The 20,824-nt window shown below is 41.0% G+C and overlaps 1 protein-coding gene across 7 annotated transcripts in view; it reads right to left on the bottom strand.

The window, feature by feature from the left end:
* Window positions 1-62: 62 nt before the first annotated feature.
* Window positions 63-20,824, bottom strand: part of NCOA6 (nuclear receptor coactivator 6) — an 82,950-nt gene continuing 62,188 nt past the window's right edge. For 6 of the 7 annotated variants that reach the window (XM_053246010.1, XM_053246008.1, XM_053246015.1 and 3 more), the window contains 4 exons: window positions 18,548-18,601; window positions 16,290-16,326; window positions 9,806-9,954; window positions 63-664 (listed from right to left, as the gene is read on the bottom strand). In XM_053246010.1, the coding sequence (XP_053101985.1) occupies window positions 618-664; window positions 9,806-9,954; window positions 16,290-16,326; window positions 18,548-18,601 (287 nt within the window). In that variant the 3' untranslated portion in view covers window positions 63-617. The remainder of the gene's footprint in view (window positions 665-9,805; window positions 9,955-16,289; window positions 16,327-18,547; window positions 18,602-20,824) is intronic. The other variant, XM_053246014.1, reaches the window with a different exon arrangement.

Below are 20,824 nucleotides of genomic sequence, written 5' to 3'. Positions count from 1 at the left end.
ACTTCAAAATAATTCATTCCCTACATAGCAGGATGATCATGCTAAATAATATACCAAACAAGTTTTAGGTCAATAACATTTATTCAGAGCATTAGGTAATCCACATTTCACAAACCTTTCCATTTCATTTTGTTCCACTGGTCCTTTTCTACAACAAATACATCAAGAAGCCTACTGTATAATAAAACTATTTACATTTCCAAGATTGGGCCATATATAACCCTTTGACTGCTATTCACATACAGTACTTGACCAACGGCACAATACATTATTTTAATATCTAAAAAAAGACAATCCTTTACTCTAGTTTGTCCTATGAAAAGTGAAAACGTAGAAATAAATTTACAATTATCTCCTTAGATTTTTTACAACACGCTAAATCTAGTGTGCTAAATGTACTTTACAAAACCAGAAAATTTAACAAATAACCTGATTTTTTAATCATTTTGTCTTTAGAAAAATCCTTTGCATTTGTTGGGAGCAGGATAATATTAAAATGAGTTACTGTACAGAATTTTAGGGCGGGGGAAGTCTCTTACGATAGTGAGAAATCACAGCTCAGAACTTCTACTGATAAAATTCACACATTTACAGGTCTTGCATATCCACCCAATAATTCATTTGGATTTTCTTCTTTTTGACTGCATAGCACTGGCATTTGTTTCTGAGGAAGAAGAAAAACAGTTTGGGAAGGTTAGCCATGGACTATTCATGGTAGAACATACAAATACATTTTTTCCACAGAAGATAATGATCATGCATAGAAGCTGGAATGAAGTACGTATAGTTACCAGAATCCCCGTTTTGGGCATGGCCTCATTAATAATTATAGTCTGTTACAAGGCTTGGACAAATCATGGTGGATAAAAATCAGTATCTTAAAAAAAATATCTTAAAAATTGGATTTTAAAGATGTAAATTGGATTTTTCAAGAAGTATCAGCAATAATACATGCCTTTTAAAGAAGAGCCTGGTTTGCAATGAAATCTGGATTTCCTCTTAAAACTGATCAAGTTATAAAAGGTTGCATTTCTTTGTAAAGAAATAACTGTGGGCAAAACATCTTTGTCAGGCATTATACAGTACAATAGTTCTGTTGCTGTTTTCTGGTCTTGGACCATAATAAGAATAATAAAATTATTATTGTTGTTGTTTATACAGTCAGACAGGTGTTACTGACTGGTTTGTTTTATCCAGACATCGAGTCCTTCCCAAGGACCTGGGATGCCAGAATTTTATTGTCAGTGTTGTTGCTGTTATAGATATTGTCGCAGAATATAGGCTGTTCCCAGTAAAGCTGCTTTTTGTAATTGGCTGATGGTGATTTCTGTGGCCCCTATGGTGTTGAGGTGCTCTTCAAGGTCTTTTGGAACTGCACTGAGGGTGCCAATTACCACTAGGATTATTCTGGTCTTTTTCTGCCACAGCCTTTCCATTTCAATTTGTAGATCTTTCTATTTCTTTTTCTTCTATTCTGCTATCCCCTGGTATTGCTATGTCGATTATTTTAACTTGTTTTTCTTTCTTCTCGACTACAGTTATATCTGGTGTATTGTGTGGCAGATGTTTGTCTGTTTGTAGTCGGAAGTCCCATAATATTTTTGCATCTTCATTTTCTACAACTTTTTCGATGTTATGGTCCCACCAATTCTTGGCTACAGGTAGCTTGTATTTTTTGCAGATGTTCCAGTGTATCATCCCTGCTACCTTGTCATGCCTTTGTTTGTAGTCAGTCTGTGCGATCTTTTTACAACAGCTGATTAGGTGGTCCACTGTTTCATCTGCTTCTTTACAAAGGCGGCACTTGCTGTTCGTTGTGGATTTTTCGACTTTGGCTCTTATTGCATTTGTTCTTAGTGCCTGTTCTTGTGCAGCCAGTATTAAACCCTCTGTTTCTTTCTTCAAGCAACCATTCTTAAGCCATTGCCAGGTCTTGGTGATGTCTGATTTTCCACTAATATTGTGCAAATATTGACCATGCAGGGGCTTATTTCTCCATTTTTTCTGCTCGGTTCTTGACTTGTTCTTTCTTGTAGGCCTGCTTTGTTTCATTGGTGTTGAATAGTTTCTCGTTCTTGACCATTTGAAGTGCATCTTCTTCACTGTCCCTTATATATTCTTCAAGGCCTCTTTTCTCCTCCTCTACTGTTTGATGGACTTGCAGTATTCCTCTTCCACCTGAGCTGCGAGGGAGGTATAGCCTATCTACATCACTGCGGGGGTGCAGAGCATGAATGATGGTCATTATTTTCCTGGTCTTACGATCTAGCGTATCTAGCTCTGCCTGGGTCCAGTCTATTATTCCTGCAGTGTATCTGATAACAGGTATAGCCCAGGTGTTTATGGCTTGTATGGTGTTCCCGCCATTGAGTTTGGACTTGAGGATTTTTCTAACTCTCCTGATGTATTCACTTCCAATTTTTCTTTTAACTTCAGTGTGTGCAATGTTATCAGCCTGGAGAATGCCCAAGTATTTGTAAGGTTCTTTCTCTTCCAGGTTTTTGCTCTTGCTTCCATTGGGCAGTTCTATTCCTTCAGTTTTTGTTATTTTTCCTCTTTTCATTATTAATGCAGCACACTTGTCTAGTCCAAACTCATTGCTATATCGCTACTGAATATACGGACAGTGTTTAGCAGTGATTTGATTTCTGACTGGGACTTTCCATACAACTTCAGATCGTCCATGTACAGCAGATGGTTGATTTTACTTGATGTTTTAGATGTTTGGTATCCGAGGCCTGTTTTGTTTAGTATTTGTGAAAGTGGGGTCATGGCGATTACAAACAACAGAGGGGATAGTGAGTCTCCTTGGAAAATGCCTCTTCTAATGCTAACCTGTCCAAGTGTCTCGCCATTGATTGTTAACTGTGTACTCCACATGCTCATGGCTTTTTTAAATAAATATCTGAATGTTTTTGCTGACACCAGTTGTTTCTAGACATTTTAGTATCCATGTGTGAGGCAATGAATCGAAGGCTTTCTTGTAGTCAGTCCATGCAACACAGATTTGTTTTTCTTCTCTTGCAATTTTCTAAAATCATTTTGTCAATCAGCAGCTGGTCTTTTGTGCCTCTGGTGTTTGGGCAATTTCCTTTCTGTTCAGCTGGAAGCTGTTTGTTAGTTAATAAGTGTTGCATGACTTCATCTGCTATTATTCCAGTTAATAATTTGAACATGGTTGGCAGGCAGGTGATCTGTCTATAATTACTTGGAACTGCACCTTTTGCTGGCTCTTTCATGATGAGATGAGTTTTCCCAGTTCTTAGCCATTGTTCAATATCACCTCCTTGCAAAATGTGATTGAACTGTTTTGATAGTTGTTTATGAAGGCTTGTTAGGTGTTTAAGCCAAAAGCCATGCAATTCATCGTCGCCTGGAGCAGTCCAATTTTTAATTTTCTTTGCTCTTTCACTTATTAATTCTGGTGTTATTATTAGATCTTGCATTTGTTGGTTACATTTTTCGACCTCTTTCATCCAGCCTGCTTTTTTATTATATTCTATTGGATTGTCCCATAATTTCCCCCAGAATTGCACTGTTTCTTCTTTATTTGGTGTTCCTAGGTTTCTTGCAGTTTCTCCTTCTATGCTTTGGTAGAAACGTCTCTGATACGACTGGAATTGGAGATTCTGCCTGTGTTGTGTGATTCTGGCTTCGTATCTGCTAATCTTCTTTGACACTGCTGTTTTTTGCATGCTTTATTATTTCCAGGACTTCTCTAATTTTCCTTGAATATAGGTGGTATTTTTGGATCAGATACTGTTTGGTGTTTTCATTCTTCAGCTTCTTGTCTTTCATATCTTTCAATTTACTAGCATCTGATCTGAGCCTGTAGATTTTATTTTCTAATCTAATCTTCCATTTAGGTGATGTACTGCTTTCTTTTTTTACAGGTCCACTGATCTTATATCCGAGCTCTTGTGTTGTTATTGTTGCTGCACTGTACATTAGTTGGTTTATTTCTTGCAAATTATTGGTTGTTACTTCTGCAAGTATAGCATTGACATCTTTTAATGCCTGAGCAAGTTGTTTTTTGGCAACTGTTTTTAGAGCTGGAAGTCGAACCCTGGTGGTTGTTTGGTTCATGTGCTCAGTTATTTTTTGCTTTAGTTCTTGTTGCTTTTCTGTTAAACGGCATTCGGGTTATTGAGGTGAAGGCAAAGGGGAGGTTGCCCGGTTTTGATTTTGAAACAGTTCAGCAACAGTGGCATCCTCTATTTCCAACACCTCCTCCACCTGCGCCTGAGCAACTGCTTCAGTTGGTGGTAATTCTTCTTCCATATCTTGAGCCTGTGTTGCTCTTTGCAGTTCTTCCAGCTCTACTCCTGTGAATACTTTATTTCTTATTATGAATCTTCTCTGGTCTGCTAGCCTTTGTTCTGTTATTTCTGTATCTGGATGCTTCTCTTTCCAAATTTGGTACATTCTTTTAAAATAACCTCTTCTAGTTGGACTAGACTTGTAATAGCAGATCATTATTTCCTTGTTGGCATTTTTCGTATATATATTTCGGTTAAGCGACATTTCTTCCAGTAACTTTGCTGTCTTCAGCCCTGGTTGCTCAACTGAAGATCCTGAGTGCTGTTGCCCACTTGCCACCAGATGTCCAGGGACTCCAGCACCTGGCGCGGTCCTTGTTGACCCAGGCGATGACCGATCCGGTATAGATTTATTAAAGTTACGTCTCACCATATTGTTGATGGGAGAGGAACTCTTTGTCTGGCTCCTCTGGTGAGACCTGTCCAGTATGGTTGGACCTCTGGCATAGCTCTCACCTTCCTCAGAGCACGCAAGCCCCACAACCACGCCAAGGTTGTTTGTTTATTATTATTATTTATTATTATTATTATTATTATTAATTCAAATTTCTATACCGCCCTTCCAAAAATGGCTCAGGGCGGTTAATTATGTACACTTACTCATTACAGATTGATCCTGGGGGCCAGAAACTGGCAAGTCATTCACTGATCCATCTGGTTGACCTTTTACCCTTATTCTATAGTTAATAACTTGATTTCTGAAATTAGCTCAGCAGATAATCTTAGTATGCATTATTCACTGATGGTGTGTCACCTCCACAGCCCCCCAAAATTCAGCCCTGAAGGATCCACTGATCCTCAGAGCAGGTCAGGATGCAGCACAAGGGACTGTCAAGGATAATAGCAAATATCTTCCTTTGAGTAATGAAAGTGTTTTCCATTAGCACAAAAGCAGGCTAGGATACAACCCTGTGGCCATTTACCTTCTGTCTCACAGAAAAACACTGATCTGCCAACTAAGCATTTTGGGGGGAAGTGGGCAGACTGGGCAGGGCAGATTTATTTTATTTTGTTTTAAAATGTCCCCCCACCAACCTACTACCACTTCTCTTAAACATTCTAGAGGAGAAGGGGCAGACTGAAACAGAAAGGAACACCGTCCTTTCATTCTCCATCATTCTAACCAATTTGAGTGCCGGCATGCAGTGATAGGGTTGCAAGACAAAGTTGGGATTCTGTTGATATGCCACACACCCCGCTGTCTAACAGTCTCCCTTCTTGAGCTACTTGAGATGGTATCAGACATGCCATTGAGGACCCCGAGGCTGTTTGTCTTGGGAGACTTTAGTATCCATGCTGAGGTCGTCTTGTTTGGTGCAGCTCAGGACTTCATGTCCTCCATGACAACCATGGGCTTGTCTCAATTGATTTCTGGTCCCACAGGTGGCAGGCCACACACTTGATTTGGTCAATGGTGAACAGCGGTGCTCTGTGGATTGTACAGGAGGCTTCAATACCGTTGTCATGGATGGATCACTATCTAGTGAAAACTGGACTGAGGGGTGGACACAATACACCTCTGCAGGGGTGGGAGATCAGTTAGGATGGTCCGCCCTTGAAGGCTTATGGATCCGAATGGATTCCTGATGGCTCCGGGGGCGTTTCCTGCTGAGAGTGTGGATGATCCTGTTGATGCCCTGGTCTCCCTCTGGTATGAGGAGATGGGTTGGGCGATTGACATGGTCATGCCTAGGCGTCCTCTCCCGACTTGCTGAGTCCAGGCGACTCCCTGGTATACTGTACAGGTGAGTTGAGGACAATGAAGCTAGCTGGTAGACTGCTTGAACGCCATTGGTGGAAAAAACTCAGAATAAATGTGATGGCTAGAGCCCGTATTAAGGCCTACTCTACGGTGGTGAAAAAATCTGCCACCATTGGGGCTGCTCAATGTTGTCCAGCAGAGCTTTTTCAAATGGTTCGGGGCCTCCTAGGTGAGGACCACAAAGATAATCAAACAGAACCCTTGGCAGCCCGATGTGACCAATTTGCTTTACATTTTATGATAACATTGTTTGCATCCTTTCTGACTTGGATACTAAGGTTTTTGTGGCACTAGAACTGAATGTTGCCAATGCACTGTCTGGTCTTGTTATGTTGGATTGTTTCAGAATGTGTTGCCCGAGGAGGTGGACAGGCTGCTTGGAAGGCTGAGGCTTACCACATGCGTGCTCAACCCTCACCCTTCATGGTTGGTGAAGGCTGCAAGAGAGGGACTGGATCCATGGGTGGTGGGGGTGGTGCCCCCTCGGAGGCAGTCATCAGGCCCCTCCTAAAAAGTCCTTCTTTGGACCCAAATGATTTGAATAACGTTCGGCCAGTCTCTAACCTCCCCTTCTTGGGCAAGGTGTTGGAGTGTGTGGTGGGGTTTCAGCTCCAGTCAGCCCTGGATTAATCTGATTATTTAGATCCTTTCCAGTCTGGCTTCTGACCTGGATACAGAATGGAAACTGCCTTGGTTGCCCTTGTGGATGACCTATGCTAGGAGATAGGACAGAGAGAGAGAGACTCTTGATTCTCCTGGACCACTTAGCGGATTTAGATACCATTGACCATGGTATCCTTCTGACACATCTCTCCGGGTTGGGACTTGGGGTCACGGTTATATGGTGGCTCTGCTCCTACCTAGAGGGTCATACTCAGAAGGTGATGCTGGGGGATGCCTGCTCCACTCCTTTGGCCTTTGGCCTATGGGGTACCACAGGGATCTATTCTGTCCCTTATGCTGTTTAACATCTACATGAAACCTCTGGGAAAGGTCATCCGTGGTATGGGGGGGGGGGGCCTGTGGTGCCATCAATATGCGGATGACACTCAGTTCTACCTATCTTTTGAGTCAGCAGACACCAGGGAGGCAGTGGATGCTCTGAACTGGGGCTTGGAGGCTGTTCTGGAAGGATGGGGAAAAACAAGCTGAAACTTAATCCAGATAGCAAGGAAGTACTCTAGGTTGGTAAAACTGATCATCCGAGTAGTGAGGTAAATCTGGTTTTGGATGGGGTCACACTCCCTCTGAAAGACAGTCTGCAGCTTGGGGGTATTCCTGGACCCAACACCGTCCTTGGAGGGACAGGTGGTGGCAGTGTGCAGAAGTGCATTTTATCAGCTACGGCTGGTACACTAGCTGTGACCCTACTTGGAGAAATTGGACCTGACCTCAGTTGCTCATGCTTCGGTAACATCCAGATTGGACTACAGCAATGCACTCTACATGGGGCTGGCCTTTAAGATGGTTCAGAAGCTTCAGCTGGTCCAGAATGCTGCTGCAAGAATGTTCAAGGGTGCAAGTCGCTTCATGAGTTCACACGCATCCTGTGGCAGCTTGATTTGTTACCGGTCCACTTCCAGGCTAGTTTCAAGGTGCTGGTCTTGACCTTTAAAGCTCTACACAGCTTGAGGCCGGAGTACCTGCCAGACCTCATTTGCCCATCCGAACCTGCCAGGGCCCTAAGCTCAGCATCTCAGGCAGGCCCTGCTCATGGCCCTGCCACTAACAGAGATCCGGTAGGCAGGGACTAGACACAGGGCCTTTTCAGGCCCCTTGGCTTTGGAACGCCCTCCCTGAAGAGCTTTGCCATGGTCCCTACTTCAGTGTTTTTAAAAAAACTAATTGAAAAAACATCTTTTAAAAGAGGCTTTTTAATGTTTCATCTCTGTTTATATCTGGTAGGTTCTTTATTTTCTTATAGTTCTCAGTTTTCAGCTTTTAAAATAACTTTTAATTTGAACCTTTTTTAAAAAAAATTGTAATTTTAAGTATGGTTTTAGCTTGGTCTTTTAACTTGTTTAACTTACATTTGGTTAACTTTATTAGTCTTATTTTACATTGTATCTTTTTATTATGTTGTGAGCTGCCCTGAGCAGTAGTGTACTGGAGGAGTGGGGTATTAATAATTTAGACAAATAGACAGGACAGACAGACAGGATAGATAGACAGAACGAACACTGGCAAGAGTGTTCTAGTGTTGATTCCAGCCAGCAGCTACATACAAAAATGTGTCATAGCAAGTCATAAGATACTATTTGAAAAATCAGGGTGCTCCCCCACAACCAATCAACAATGATTATACCATGGGTAATCCATCAACAAATCCAAATTCTTAAGTAATTAAAAGATTCCCCATCATCTTAGGTGAAACAGCTGTACCAGCACTCTGCTGCTTTCTTAAGTTGTCATTCACATTTATTGAAATATATTTTGTTTTGTTCAAAGCAGAATGTGTTCATGGTTATAGGAACAAATTACTGTACTATGCATTTTTATTTTAGTAGCTAATAAATACATGTGTGCTCACACATGCATGTGCACACATGTGCGCATGTAAGTGTGCGTGTGTGCATATATATTGTGCACGTATATATGGGTGTGTTGATGTGTGTGCATCCATACTGTAATGCATGCATCTGTATGTGAATGAACATGTGCATTTGTGTTGCATATTTATTATTTTATGTTATTTACCGCATTTATATACTGTCCCATATAAAATCTCTGGGCAGTTTTCAAATTAAAACCTAACAATTATAACCTTAAATCATGAATAAGATTAAAACCTAACAATTAAAACCTTAAATCATGAATAAAACTTTAACACATTGTTTTTATTTGTGTACACACATATCTGTGTACCTGTACATGTCTGTATTTACATGTGTGCATATGTACATGGATATTTTTGTACATGTTTATGTTCATATGTATATATATGTGTGTGCATGCATGTGTGCGCACATGTATGCGTGTGCATGTGTGTGTGCATACACATACTGATTATAGTAGGTCAGCTTGAGCAATAAAACCAATCAGTTTGCAAAGCCAGTTTTGCAGCTGGAGACACAGGCTGAAATCCTGACAACTCAAGTGTGGGTGTAACAAGGGAATGTGGAGACGCAACTGGGGCATGTGCACAATTCACCCAGTCTCTTTCTATGTGTGCTGTTGTGCAAGCAATAAAAATGTCCCTGCTCTGTCCTCTGCTGACCCTAAGTGACATGTTTCCTCTCTTCCAGTTCACTTCCAGAGTGCAGAGTGGGGATGTTTCTACCAGTGGCTCAATAATGCACATGTAGAAGGACTGAGGAGTCGCACATGAGCTGCAGTCATGTCCATGCAGTCCCTTGTTACAAGTGTGCATCAGTCGTCAGGATGTTAGCCAATTAACAGTTGTCTTCTGCCATTCCTACTTTAGGAAGGAAAGCTGTTTAACTGAATAATTCTTTAAATATTTTTCACTTAATGATTTGTAGATATCTAGTCAAACTATTTACTTCAGTAACAAGTATTTCACATAACAAGCATTATACATAAGAGTAAAAGACAAAACTATTAAAAAATTATCCACTTGGATGCAAAAAATTTCCTGTTTGTTCTTAATTAATGTTGAACACCACAGAAAATTAGCCACAAGCAACAACAAATTTATTGGGTGCGATTTTTATACAGAAATTGCTTCTTTGCTGTAAAGACTAAATCATATTTAACACCTTACCTTTTGCAGTGCTAGACGCCGATGCTGGTCTGGAGGACCTCTTGCGCTGACCATTCTCTACAGTCTCCTGCACTGCTGAAGATTCCTCTGTTCTTGAGTTTCTTCTGCTTGGCGTTTTTGACTTTTCACAACTCTCCTTTGGCTCACTACTGATAAAGAGAGACATGAGCAGTGTGTTTATATATAATTTATGGCACAAGAAAAACAGATACCCACAGCAACATCAACACCATCCCCCCAATGTTTATGTCCAGTTCTGTTAAGGACTATCTGTTGCACTATTAGCCACTGAGAGGAATGATTATGGGTGTTTAAAAATATGCAGATTGAATTGTTAAGCAGCTCTCTGGTGCTGTAATGGAGCTGTGATCCTGCACAGTGAGGGCTGCAAAGCCCTCAGACCTATTTCTAGAAGGCAAAGGGCACTAATGAAGGAATTGACAAAGAACAGTCCCCTACCCTAGCCCCCCACGTCAGACTTTGGCTGACCTCTGAGCAGTCTTGTTGTACAGGGATATAGCTCCACTATGACACTGGATGGCTGCTCAACATATCGGCCAGTGTTGAGATCATCTGGAGAGGTTCATCTATGGTTACCACCAGCTCGTCTGGTGGCTGGCTACTCAGGGATAGGCCTTATCCGTTGCTGCCTCTGGGGTTTGGAATGCACTTTCAGTTGGAATTGAAGTGGAAGAATGGCAGTTCAGTCCCCAAATAGCAGAGCAAAACCAGTTTGGTGAGAAAGCAGCAAAGCAAGAGGTCTTGAGACAGTTTAGTATTAAAGAACTACAAGGATTTATTTAAAGAAAAGGTTAGAAAACGAATGTGAGAAAGCCTGCAGCTTAATTTCAGCTGCAGCTCATGGCTAAAGAGAAAGACCAAAACAAGCAGCCATTTCTAGAGAGACAAAATAGAGACTAACACTGGAAGAAAAAAAGAGGGGAGGAGTCCAGCACTTTTATCCAAAAAACCTGAAACCCCCAGTGGTCACTATGAGACACTGCAGCTGAGAGCTGATGCTGCCAAGGTCATAGCTCCAACACTCCTTCTCATCAGCTTGTGCTGTTGTCTATAAGTCTCAACTTCTCCCTTAAGATTTTGAAACAAACCCTGGGCAATGGCTTAGCACATCTGCTATCATTTGTTCACCTGGACAATATATCAATTTTACAAATCCTTTTTCTTGTGCATCCCACACATGGTTGTTTGCTTCAATGTGTTTTGTTTTAAATTTGATTTTCTCCATTTGTGAGATCTGGATGCAGCTTTGATTATCCTAGAACATCTCAGTGGGTTTTGGTTCATCTATGTTGAAATCCAGCACTAGCTTGTGCAGCCATGCCAACTCTTGACCTGCTTGAGTGGCAGATACAAATTCTGCTTCAGCAGATGAGAAACCAACTATTGACTGCTCGCAGCTATGCCAACTGACTGCTCCACCACCATAAAATAAAACATAACCACTGACTGACTTCCAGTCTGATCCTCATCCCAGCCTGAATCCATATAGCCGACTAATTTGGGCCACTACTAGCAGGCAACTTTAATTTTAGATGGAGTGTCCCTTTTAGGTACCTGCCGAGTCTCTTTACTACAGTCCAGTTATCTTTGCTAGGTGTACTTACTTTCCTACTCAGGATTCCCACATATGCAGCTATATCCAGTATTGTTATAGCTACATATAAACAGTTTCCAATCGCTGTCCTGTACTCACTGTTGTCTGTCAGAAGTTCACTCTCCTCTTTTTGTTTCAGGTAACCTGTTTCCATACGTATACTCATTTATTTGGCCTTTGTAAGTCCCAAGCACTCTAGTAAATCATTTATTTTCTGTTTTTGGTTAAGCAAATAGCTTCCATCCTCTTCTCTCTCTCTGTGTATCCCAAGATAGTGTGAAATAGGCCCAAGTTCTTTTACTTCTCTCTCACTATTCAGGTGCTTTATTATTTCAAGGCTGTCCTCTATTTTTATAACAAATTATCAGATCATCAATGTAAGAAAGTATATAGGTCCATCTGTTGTTTTTAAGCCTCGAGTACAGGCAAGGGTCAGCCTTTCCTTGGGTAAATCCCTCATTGACTAGCAACTGGTTTAATTTGACATTCCAGGCTGTTGCAATCAGCTTTAGTCCATAAATACTTTTCTGCAGCTTACATATACGTTTTTCTTTACCAGGTTCCACAAATCCTGGAGACTGCTCCATATAAATATCGTCTTTGATGTCTCCATGAAGAAATGCAGTTTTCACGTCTATGTGATCCATTTGCATTTTCTTTGCTGCTGCAATGCTTAGGAGTGTCCTTACTGAGGTGTATTTTACAACAGCAGCAAATGTCTCATCATATTCTTCCCCATATATTTGCAAGAATCCTTTTGTCAACAGTTTCACTCTGTATTGCTGGACATCTCCTTCTGCATTTTGCTTAATTTTAAAAATCCACTTGCACCCCACAGTCTTTATTCCCTCAGGTAGCTCTGTGAGTGTCCATGTGTTATTTTTGTACAATGATTCAATTTCTTCCTTCCAGCTTCCTTCCAGTTTTGTGCTTCATTTGCAGGTTAAGTTATCAATTTCTTTCCACGTGCTTAGTTCTCGAAACCTTCCTCCCTATGTAATGTAGGAAGGTTTCTTAGGTAGATCTCCTTTATTTTGTCGAACACTGCACCCTCTGTTCACCATCAGCATCCTCTTCTACTGAATCACTGCCAGGTGTAAAATGTACAGTGGATCCTTCCTTTTGGTCATATTGCCTTGGTTCTTTTTCCAACTGAAAATTGGGCTCTAAGTTTGGCAGTTCACTAGTGGTTGGTTTTTCATTTTCACTGAAGTATGCTACATTGCATATTTTAATTGTTTTTTTGGCAAGATCTAAAATCCTGTATCCTTTGCATCCTACGGAATAGTCAACAAGTATTCCTTCCTCAGATCTACAGCTGAGTTTGGTCCTTTTACCTTTTGGTATATAGGTGTATGCTATAGATCCAAACACTCTTATATGACTCAAAGTGGGCTTGTTGCCATGCCATAACTCATGTGGCATTGTTCCTGTGGCCTTTATTGGCAATCTGTTTTTTAGGCAAGTAGCAGTCATCACTGCCTCTCTCCAAAATTTAGTAGCTAAACCAGAGTCTATAAGCACGCATCTTGTCATTTCCATAAGAGAATGGTCCTTTCTTTCCACCACTCCATTTTGCTCCAGAGTATAAGGAACAGTCTTTTGATGTTCAATGCCCTCCTCCTTTAGGAACCTTATGACATCATCCCCAGTGTACTCACCACCATTGTCTGTGTGGAGGATCTGTGGCTTTCTCCCAAACTTGTTGCTCACTTTTGCAACATATTCTTTTAGTCTTTCTAGTACTTGCCCTTTTTCACTTAACAGGTATGTATTTGTCTAGAATAGTTATCAATGAAAGTAAGAACATATTTATTCCCTTCTGATGTATTAACTTGCATAGGTCCACAAACATGACTATGAATCAGATGCAAAGGATGCTATGTTTTTCTTTGCATGCAAGAAAAGCAGGCCTTTGCTCTTATACAGCATGCACACTTTGATTCAGTGCTGCAGGGGGGCTATTTTTAGACCCTTTACCAAATCAAGTTTTCAGCCTGACATTTCATTTTGGCATCTCTATGGCCTAACCTTCTGTGCCACAAATTCAGACATCCTTTGTGCATTCCTTCACAGTTTTGGCTTTTTCAGGTCTCACATTCTACTTCAAACAATCCATTCTCTTGTAAAACTGTTTCCATAAGCAATTCTTGTGTATGAAAAATGAAACAGTGACTTCCTTTAAATTTTACTTTGTAGCCCCTTTCTGTAGCATATTTTACATACATCAGACTTATTTCTAGAGTAGGCACATACAGAGCTTCTACAGTTGTTAATCCAATGGTTTTTCCTTTCTCTAGTTTGCAGATCCTGTGCAGATCTTTTCCCTTCTGCATACATCAGTTTTACATCTGCCAAATATATAGGGATTTTACAACTTTTATCTAGGTTTATAAATCTCTCCCTTTCTCTAATCAGGTTGCTTGTAGCACCAGAGTCAATGCAAATGCCACTACTGCATTTCTCAGACTTCGATTCCAAAACTATCTGTTCTTGCAAGGTAAATCCTTTGCTTATTAGCTTTAGTCCTTGATTGCTTATAAGTTCTGTACTCTGTGTTCCCAGATGACTCACTTTTTGCAACTTTGTTTTGCTTGCCTTTTGTCTGCAAACTCTTTAATCTTGGGACACTTATTCTGCAAGTGTTTGGGGCTTCCACAAATAAAGCATTTCTTATTTCTTTGCAAGGTTCTAAATGCATGTTCTTAACTTTCCTTTGGTTGCCTATCATCCTTTCTGCGCAAATCAAAGTCCTCTAGATGGTTAATTACAAGTTGTAAGTCTGCATTCTCCTTGACTTCCAAAGCACTAGTTACACTATCAAAGTAATGTGGCAAACTATTCAACAGCAATCCTATCAAAACTGCATCTGGCATGATTAATTTTTGAGCTTGCAGTTGCCTAGATATTTCTAACATTTCATTTATATGTTTGGACAGACTTTCTCCTTCTCTAAGTCTTTTATTGCTCAGTTTTCTTATTAGATGCACTCTGGGAAAAGCCACAGACTTCTTTTTATATAATCCCTTCAGAGTTTCCCCACATATTCTTTCCATTTTCTTTGTCTCTTAAGTGCACTAAGACTGTGTCACTCATCACCAAGCAAATAATTCCTGATGCCTTTTCATCTACTCTGTCCCATTCTTTCTGCTCCTTTCCTGCATCTGCAGGACGTTAGGTGTGCAGAACACTGCCAAGTCCATGACTCTTGAGAAGAATCTCCATCTTGAAAGACCAGAGCTTGTACTCAGGACCTTGCAACTTTTCAGTCATTTAGGATCCTTGTGCAGTCTCCATTTTCAAAGCTATTCTCTTTGCTTTGCTTTCTATTTAACTCTCTAGGTTTTTCTCTTTTATTTACTGGCTCCTGGGCCCAATAATCCTTTATAGGGGAAGAATGGCAGTTAGAAAAGGTTAGAAGCAAAGTAAGAGGTCTTGAAACAGTTCTTCATTATTGAAGAACTACAAGGATTTGTTTAAAGAAAAGGTTACAAATGATTGTGAAAAAGCCTGCAGCTTAATTTCAGCTGAAGAGAGAGAGCAAAAAGCCGCTCCCCACCCCTTCTGCTGCATTAGCGGGGATATGGGATAAGCAGCGGATGGAGTTGCGGGCCCAGCCTGAAAGATGGGCATGCGAGCTGCTATTTTAGACCCCCGGCACAAGACACCAGCAGACCAATCACGTGCAAGGAGCAGCTGCCTAAGCAGTTAGCTCCTTTGCTTTGTCTTTCAGTTGTTCTATGGGCAGGCACCGTCCAACCCGGCCCTGGACTCAATGAGGGCTATTCCAGTCACCATTGGGGCCAAGTAGGAATTTTTTTGGGTCTCAACTGATTGGCTAATGTTGGGGCCTTTTTTCGCCTACTTCTCACTGATTTCATTAAGGCAGTCCCTGGGGTTAAATGGCCACTTTGTGGATGAGTGCGGGTCAGGGTAGGTTGATTTACATTGCTATTGGGCTGGAGGACCATTATGGTGAGTGGGAATACAGAGGAAAGCTTGGTGATCTTGCGACTCTCAGGCTGGATCCGTCCCACTCGGATGCATTCCAGCAAACGCTGCTCAGTGCCTCGCGATATGGGTTGAGGTGGGCTGGCATGCATCTCCTTGATGGGGGTAACCTCGTGGTAGAGAAGAGGTTCGGACTGGGTACTGAGCCAAATCAAAGCCTGGTCCTTCCCCCTCCTGTGGGCATACCTCGTATGAGATTGACCCACACAGAGCATACCTGCACTTTAGTTAAGATTCCTTGTTGCAGGTTTTGTAAATATTCAATAAAGTAGCCCAAGTTTTTTCTAACTACATGTGCCCTGTAATTATTTGGGCCTGGGTTTGCAACAAACAGCCATCTCTGGAGAGACAAAATGGAAACTAATACTGGAAAAACTTAGAGGGGAGGAGTCCAGCACTTTTATCCATGATCCCCCAAACCCCCAGTGGTCATTATGACATTGATACTGAGAGCTGATGCTGCCAGGGTCCTAGCTCCAACAGGAATAAGAGCCTAATAAAATGCCTTATCACACAGAATTTCAAGGTGGCTCTTTATATTACTTAACACACAGCTCTCGTATATGTGTATAAAATGCAAAAGAAGAAACGCTCTTGCATTTTATAAGCCTAACTTATGCCAATAAGTAGAATAACTGCAGGGTGCAAAATGAAATACATGTGCATATCTTTGCAAGAAGTAGCCCTCAACCAATATTTTCCCCCTTTTCTAAGCTGATTGCTACAAAGAAAAACCCAAAGATGGCCATGAAAAGAGAGAAACTCCAAAATAAAGAATCTTTAAATTTATGAAACACAAAGTAAAACACACATATTAAGAGACTACTAATTCTTTATTGTCATTCTGTAATCACTTACGTAAGGCCAGTGATAGTTGCAGAATTTGCTTCCAGTTCTGAAAGAGAAAACAAGCCAGTGTCTCTAATCTGCTGCTAAAGCATATATACAAGAAAAATCCAGGTCTGACTTTTAATTGGGAATTAGCTAAAAAGGTACAATATAGTGCATGCAAGTTATTTGATCACAACCACATGCAAATATTCAAAAAAATAAAGGGCTGGAAGTCAAGTGGAAACTGGATGAATTGCAACTCTACCAAGCTGTAACCAAAAGGTGTGAAGAAGCTTGCCAACTTCTAAAAGAAAAAAAGTTTATAATCTGTGAGAAATTGGGGTATTATACAACTTAATGTTACATGTGGTTTTTGGATTTTGTAGTTAATGCTCCACAGAAACTGAGTACATGGGCTCTGCAACTATGATTCTCTCACTGTTAGATGATGCCAACTTTATTATGGAGACTGACAACTTGAGAAGGGGTCAGATTGTGTGGCCAAATATACTTCTGTCCTCAAGCTTATTCTCTGGAGAAAAAGGTGCCCCATCACAAATACATTTTCTGTAAAATGCATGTTTATTTTCTAATATTCCCTAACCTCCCTCAATACCTCCAACTCCATCTTCTAAAATAATTTATGCATAAACACAGCAGTAATTATCACATTACACTTCCTTGTACTGAGCAATGTCAAGCTATCCCACCCTACTAATAATAAATGATTTTTTTGAACTCTTTGGTGCAATACCATTACAACTAAAAACTGCCATCTGGTTCAATATAGAAGTTAAACACAATTGTGCAAGAGCACAAAGCACTGGTTCAAATGACATTCCTCAGCACACACAATCTGGAAGGGATGTGCCAAGAGTGTGTTTGTCAGAACATCCCAACGCCCTCCTAGCATTTCCCTTTACTGCATGTGTTAGACCTTCCTGTGCTGGATGGGGTTGCACTCCCCCGGAAGGAGCTGGTATGGAGCTTGGGAGTACTCCTGGACCCAGGCCTCACCCTGGTATCTCAAATGGAGGCTATGGCCCGGAGTGCTTTCTATCAGCTTCAGCTGATTCAGCAGCTGCATCCATATGACCTCAAAACAGTGGTGCACCAGTTGGTAACCTCCTGGCTTAACTATTGCAATGTGATCTATGTGGGGCTGCCTTTGTACATAGTTCAGAAACTTCAATTAGTTCAAAATGTGGCAGCCAGATTTATCTCTGGGGCAACCCGGAGAGACAATATTATGCCTGTTTTGAAACAGTTGCACTGGCTGCTGATATGTTTCTGGGCAAAATACAAAGTGCTGGTTATTACCTTTAAAGCCCTGAATAGCTTAGGTCCAAGCTATCTTAGAGAATGCCTTCTTCAGCACAATCCCCACCACACATTAAGGTCATCTGAGGAGGTCCATCTTCAGTTACCACCAACACGTCTGCTGGCAACTCAGAGGTGGGCCTTCCCTGTAGCTGCTCCTGGGCTGCGGAATGCACTCCCAGCAGAAATCCATAATCTGAGTTGATTATTGGCCTTCAGGAGAGCCCATAAGATCTATCTGTTTGGCCTGGCCTCCCAGGGTTTTTAAATTGTAAAGGTTTGGCCTGGTTTTCCAGGGTTTTACAAACTGTTTTAATTGTTTTAATAATGATTTCATGTTGTTTTTACAGTTTTTGATTTTAATAGTTAATTGATTTTAGTTTTGTTTTAATGTAAACCGCCTTGAGCCATTTTTGGAAGGGCGGTATAGAAATCAAATCAAATCAAGCCAAATTGTTCCACCGACTGGCCCCTATATATGTACTATGCTCCGTCCCTCAGCGTTCTTACAGAACAGCTATATACTCATCTTTTTATAGAGGCTTTTAAAATGTTTTATTTGTAGCTCATATCTAATGGATTTTAACTTCTTAATTTGCTACTTTTGTTTTCTATTATACACAGCAAGTCTGCTGTAGCAATTAGAGGGTTGGACTAGGATGGGGAGACCCAGGTTCAAATCTCCATTCTGCCATAAAATTCACTGGGCGACTCTGGGCCAGTCACTTATCTGTCAGCCTAACCTACCTCACAGAGTTGTTGTGAGCATAAACATAACCATGTACAAACATTCCAGGCTCCTTTGAGAAAGAGTGGAATATATATGTAAAAATAAAAATAAAATCTTCTTGATCATGTGTGCTGGGGGACGTACTGCCAGAACAAGCCCAAAATGTAAGGAGAGTTTTATGCATGCATACATCCCCTCGTGAATTTTTACACCATATATCTATAGTAAGATGTACCTGTGCGTTGAACAGCACTTTCTTGTGTTGCAACTGGAGTCTGGGCTGAAGATCCTAAAACCAGGGTAGAGGATGTTAAAATTAATTTTTCTCCAACATAAGGAAAAAGGGAAATATAAGACAATTACCTACAAAATCACTTAAGCAATAACAAAGTATGTTTATAATGTTCTGTCTTACACTGCAAACTATGAATGGTCCAACTCTGGAAAACTGTATAGAACAGAAAACTGATGGAGGGGTGACTTATTAAGAGCACCAACATAAACAAGGTAGATAAACATCTTTGAAAACAATATGTCACTTTTAAAAATCTTTCACATCTTTTAAGAAAATTTTAAAGTATAACCACGGTCTAAACATAGATGTTCTGGAATGCCAATTATACATATTAATTGCATGCATGCATGTATGTATGTATTTGATTTATATACCAGCCTTCCAAAAATGGCTCAGGGCAGTTTACATCAAAATAAAAAAACAATTAAAATCAAAACTAAATCAAACAATTAAAATCATTTAAACATTAAAATCATTAAAACTAACATTAAAAATTTAAAACCATAAAACTAATTAAAAGCCCAGGTGAATAAATGTGTCTTCAGTGCCTTTATGAAAGATACCAGAGATGGGGAGGCTCTTATTTCAACAGGGAGTGCATTCCAAAGTCCAGGGGTAGCAACAGAGAAGGCCCGTTCCCGAGTAGCCACCAAACAAGTTGGCAGCAACCACAGATGAACCTCTGATCTTAACAGGCGGTGGGGCTCTTGGTGAAGAAGATGTTATCTTAAATACCCAGGGCCTAAGGTCTGTTTAGGGCTTTATAGGTAATAACCACCACCTTGTATTTTGCCCAGAAACTTATCGACAGCCAGTGTAGTTCTTTCAACATAGGAATACAGGTGAAACTCGAAAAATTAGAATATCGTGCAAAAGTTCATTAATTTCAGTAATGCAAATTAAAAGGTGAAACTGATATATGAGATAGACGCATTACATGCAAAGCGAGATAAGTCAAGCCTTAATTTGTTATAATTGTGATGATCATGGCGTACAGCTCATGAGAACCCCAAATCCACAATCCCAGAAAATTAGAATATTGTGAAAAGGTTCAACAGTCTAGGCTCCAGGTGTCCCACTCCAATCAGCTAATCAATCCATAACACCTGCAAAGGGTTCCTGAGCCTTTAAATGGTCTCTCAGTCTGGTTCATTAGGAATCACAATCATGGGAAAGACTGCTGACTTGACAGTTGTGCAGAAAACCATCATTGACACCCTCCATAAGGAGGGAAAGCCTCAAAAGGTAATTGCAAAAGAAGTTGGATGTTCCCAAAGTGCTGTATCAAAGCACATTAATAGAAAGTTATGTGGAAGGGAAAAGTGTGGAAGAAAAAGGTGCACAAGCAGCAGTGATGGCCGCAGCCTGGAGAGGATTGTCAGGAAAAGGCCATTCAAAAGTGTTGGGGACTTTCACAAGGAGTGGACTGAGGCTGGAGTTAGTGCATCAAGAGCCACCACACACAGACGGATCCTGGACATGGGCTTCAAATGTCGTATTCCTCTTGTCAAGCTGCTCCTGAACAACAAACAACGTCAGAAGCGTCTTACCTGGGCTCAAGAAAAAAAGAACTGGTCTGTTGCTCAGTGGTCCAAAGTCCTCTTTTCTGATGAGAGCAACTTTTGCATCTCATTTGGAAACCAAGGACCCAGAGTCTGGAGGAAGAATGGAGAGGCACACAATGCAAGATGCTTGAAGTCCAGTGTGAAGTTTCCACAGTCTGTGTTGATTTGGGGAGCTATGTCATCTGCTGGTGTTGGTCCACTGTGCTTCATTAAGTCCAGGGTCAACGCAGCTGTCTATCAGGAGATTTTGGAGCACTTCATGCTTCCTTCCGTAGACAAGCTGTATGGGGATGCTGACTTCATTTTCCAGCAGGACTTGGCACCTGCCCACACTGCCAAAAGTACCAAAACCTGGTTCAATGACCATGGGATTACTGTGCTTGATTGGCCAGCAAACTCGCCTGACCTGAACCCCATAGAGAATCTATGGGGCATTGCCAAGAGAAGGATGAGAGACATGAGACCAAACAATGCAGAAGAGCTGAAGGCCACTATTGAAGCATCCTGGTCTTCCATAACACCTCAGCAGTGCCACAGGCTGATAGCATCCATGCCACGCCGCATTGAGGCAGTAATTGTTGCAAAAGGGGCCCAAACCAAGTACTGAATACATATGCATGCTTATACTTTTCAGAGGTCCGATATTGTTCTA

This window comes from Hemicordylus capensis, chromosome 4 (assembly GCF_027244095.1).
Source record: "Hemicordylus capensis ecotype Gifberg chromosome 4, rHemCap1.1.pri, whole genome shotgun sequence".
Classification (NCBI taxonomy): domain Eukaryota; kingdom Metazoa; phylum Chordata; class Lepidosauria; order Squamata; family Cordylidae; genus Hemicordylus; species Hemicordylus capensis.
This window is presented reverse-complemented; position numbering and strand designations above follow the sequence as displayed.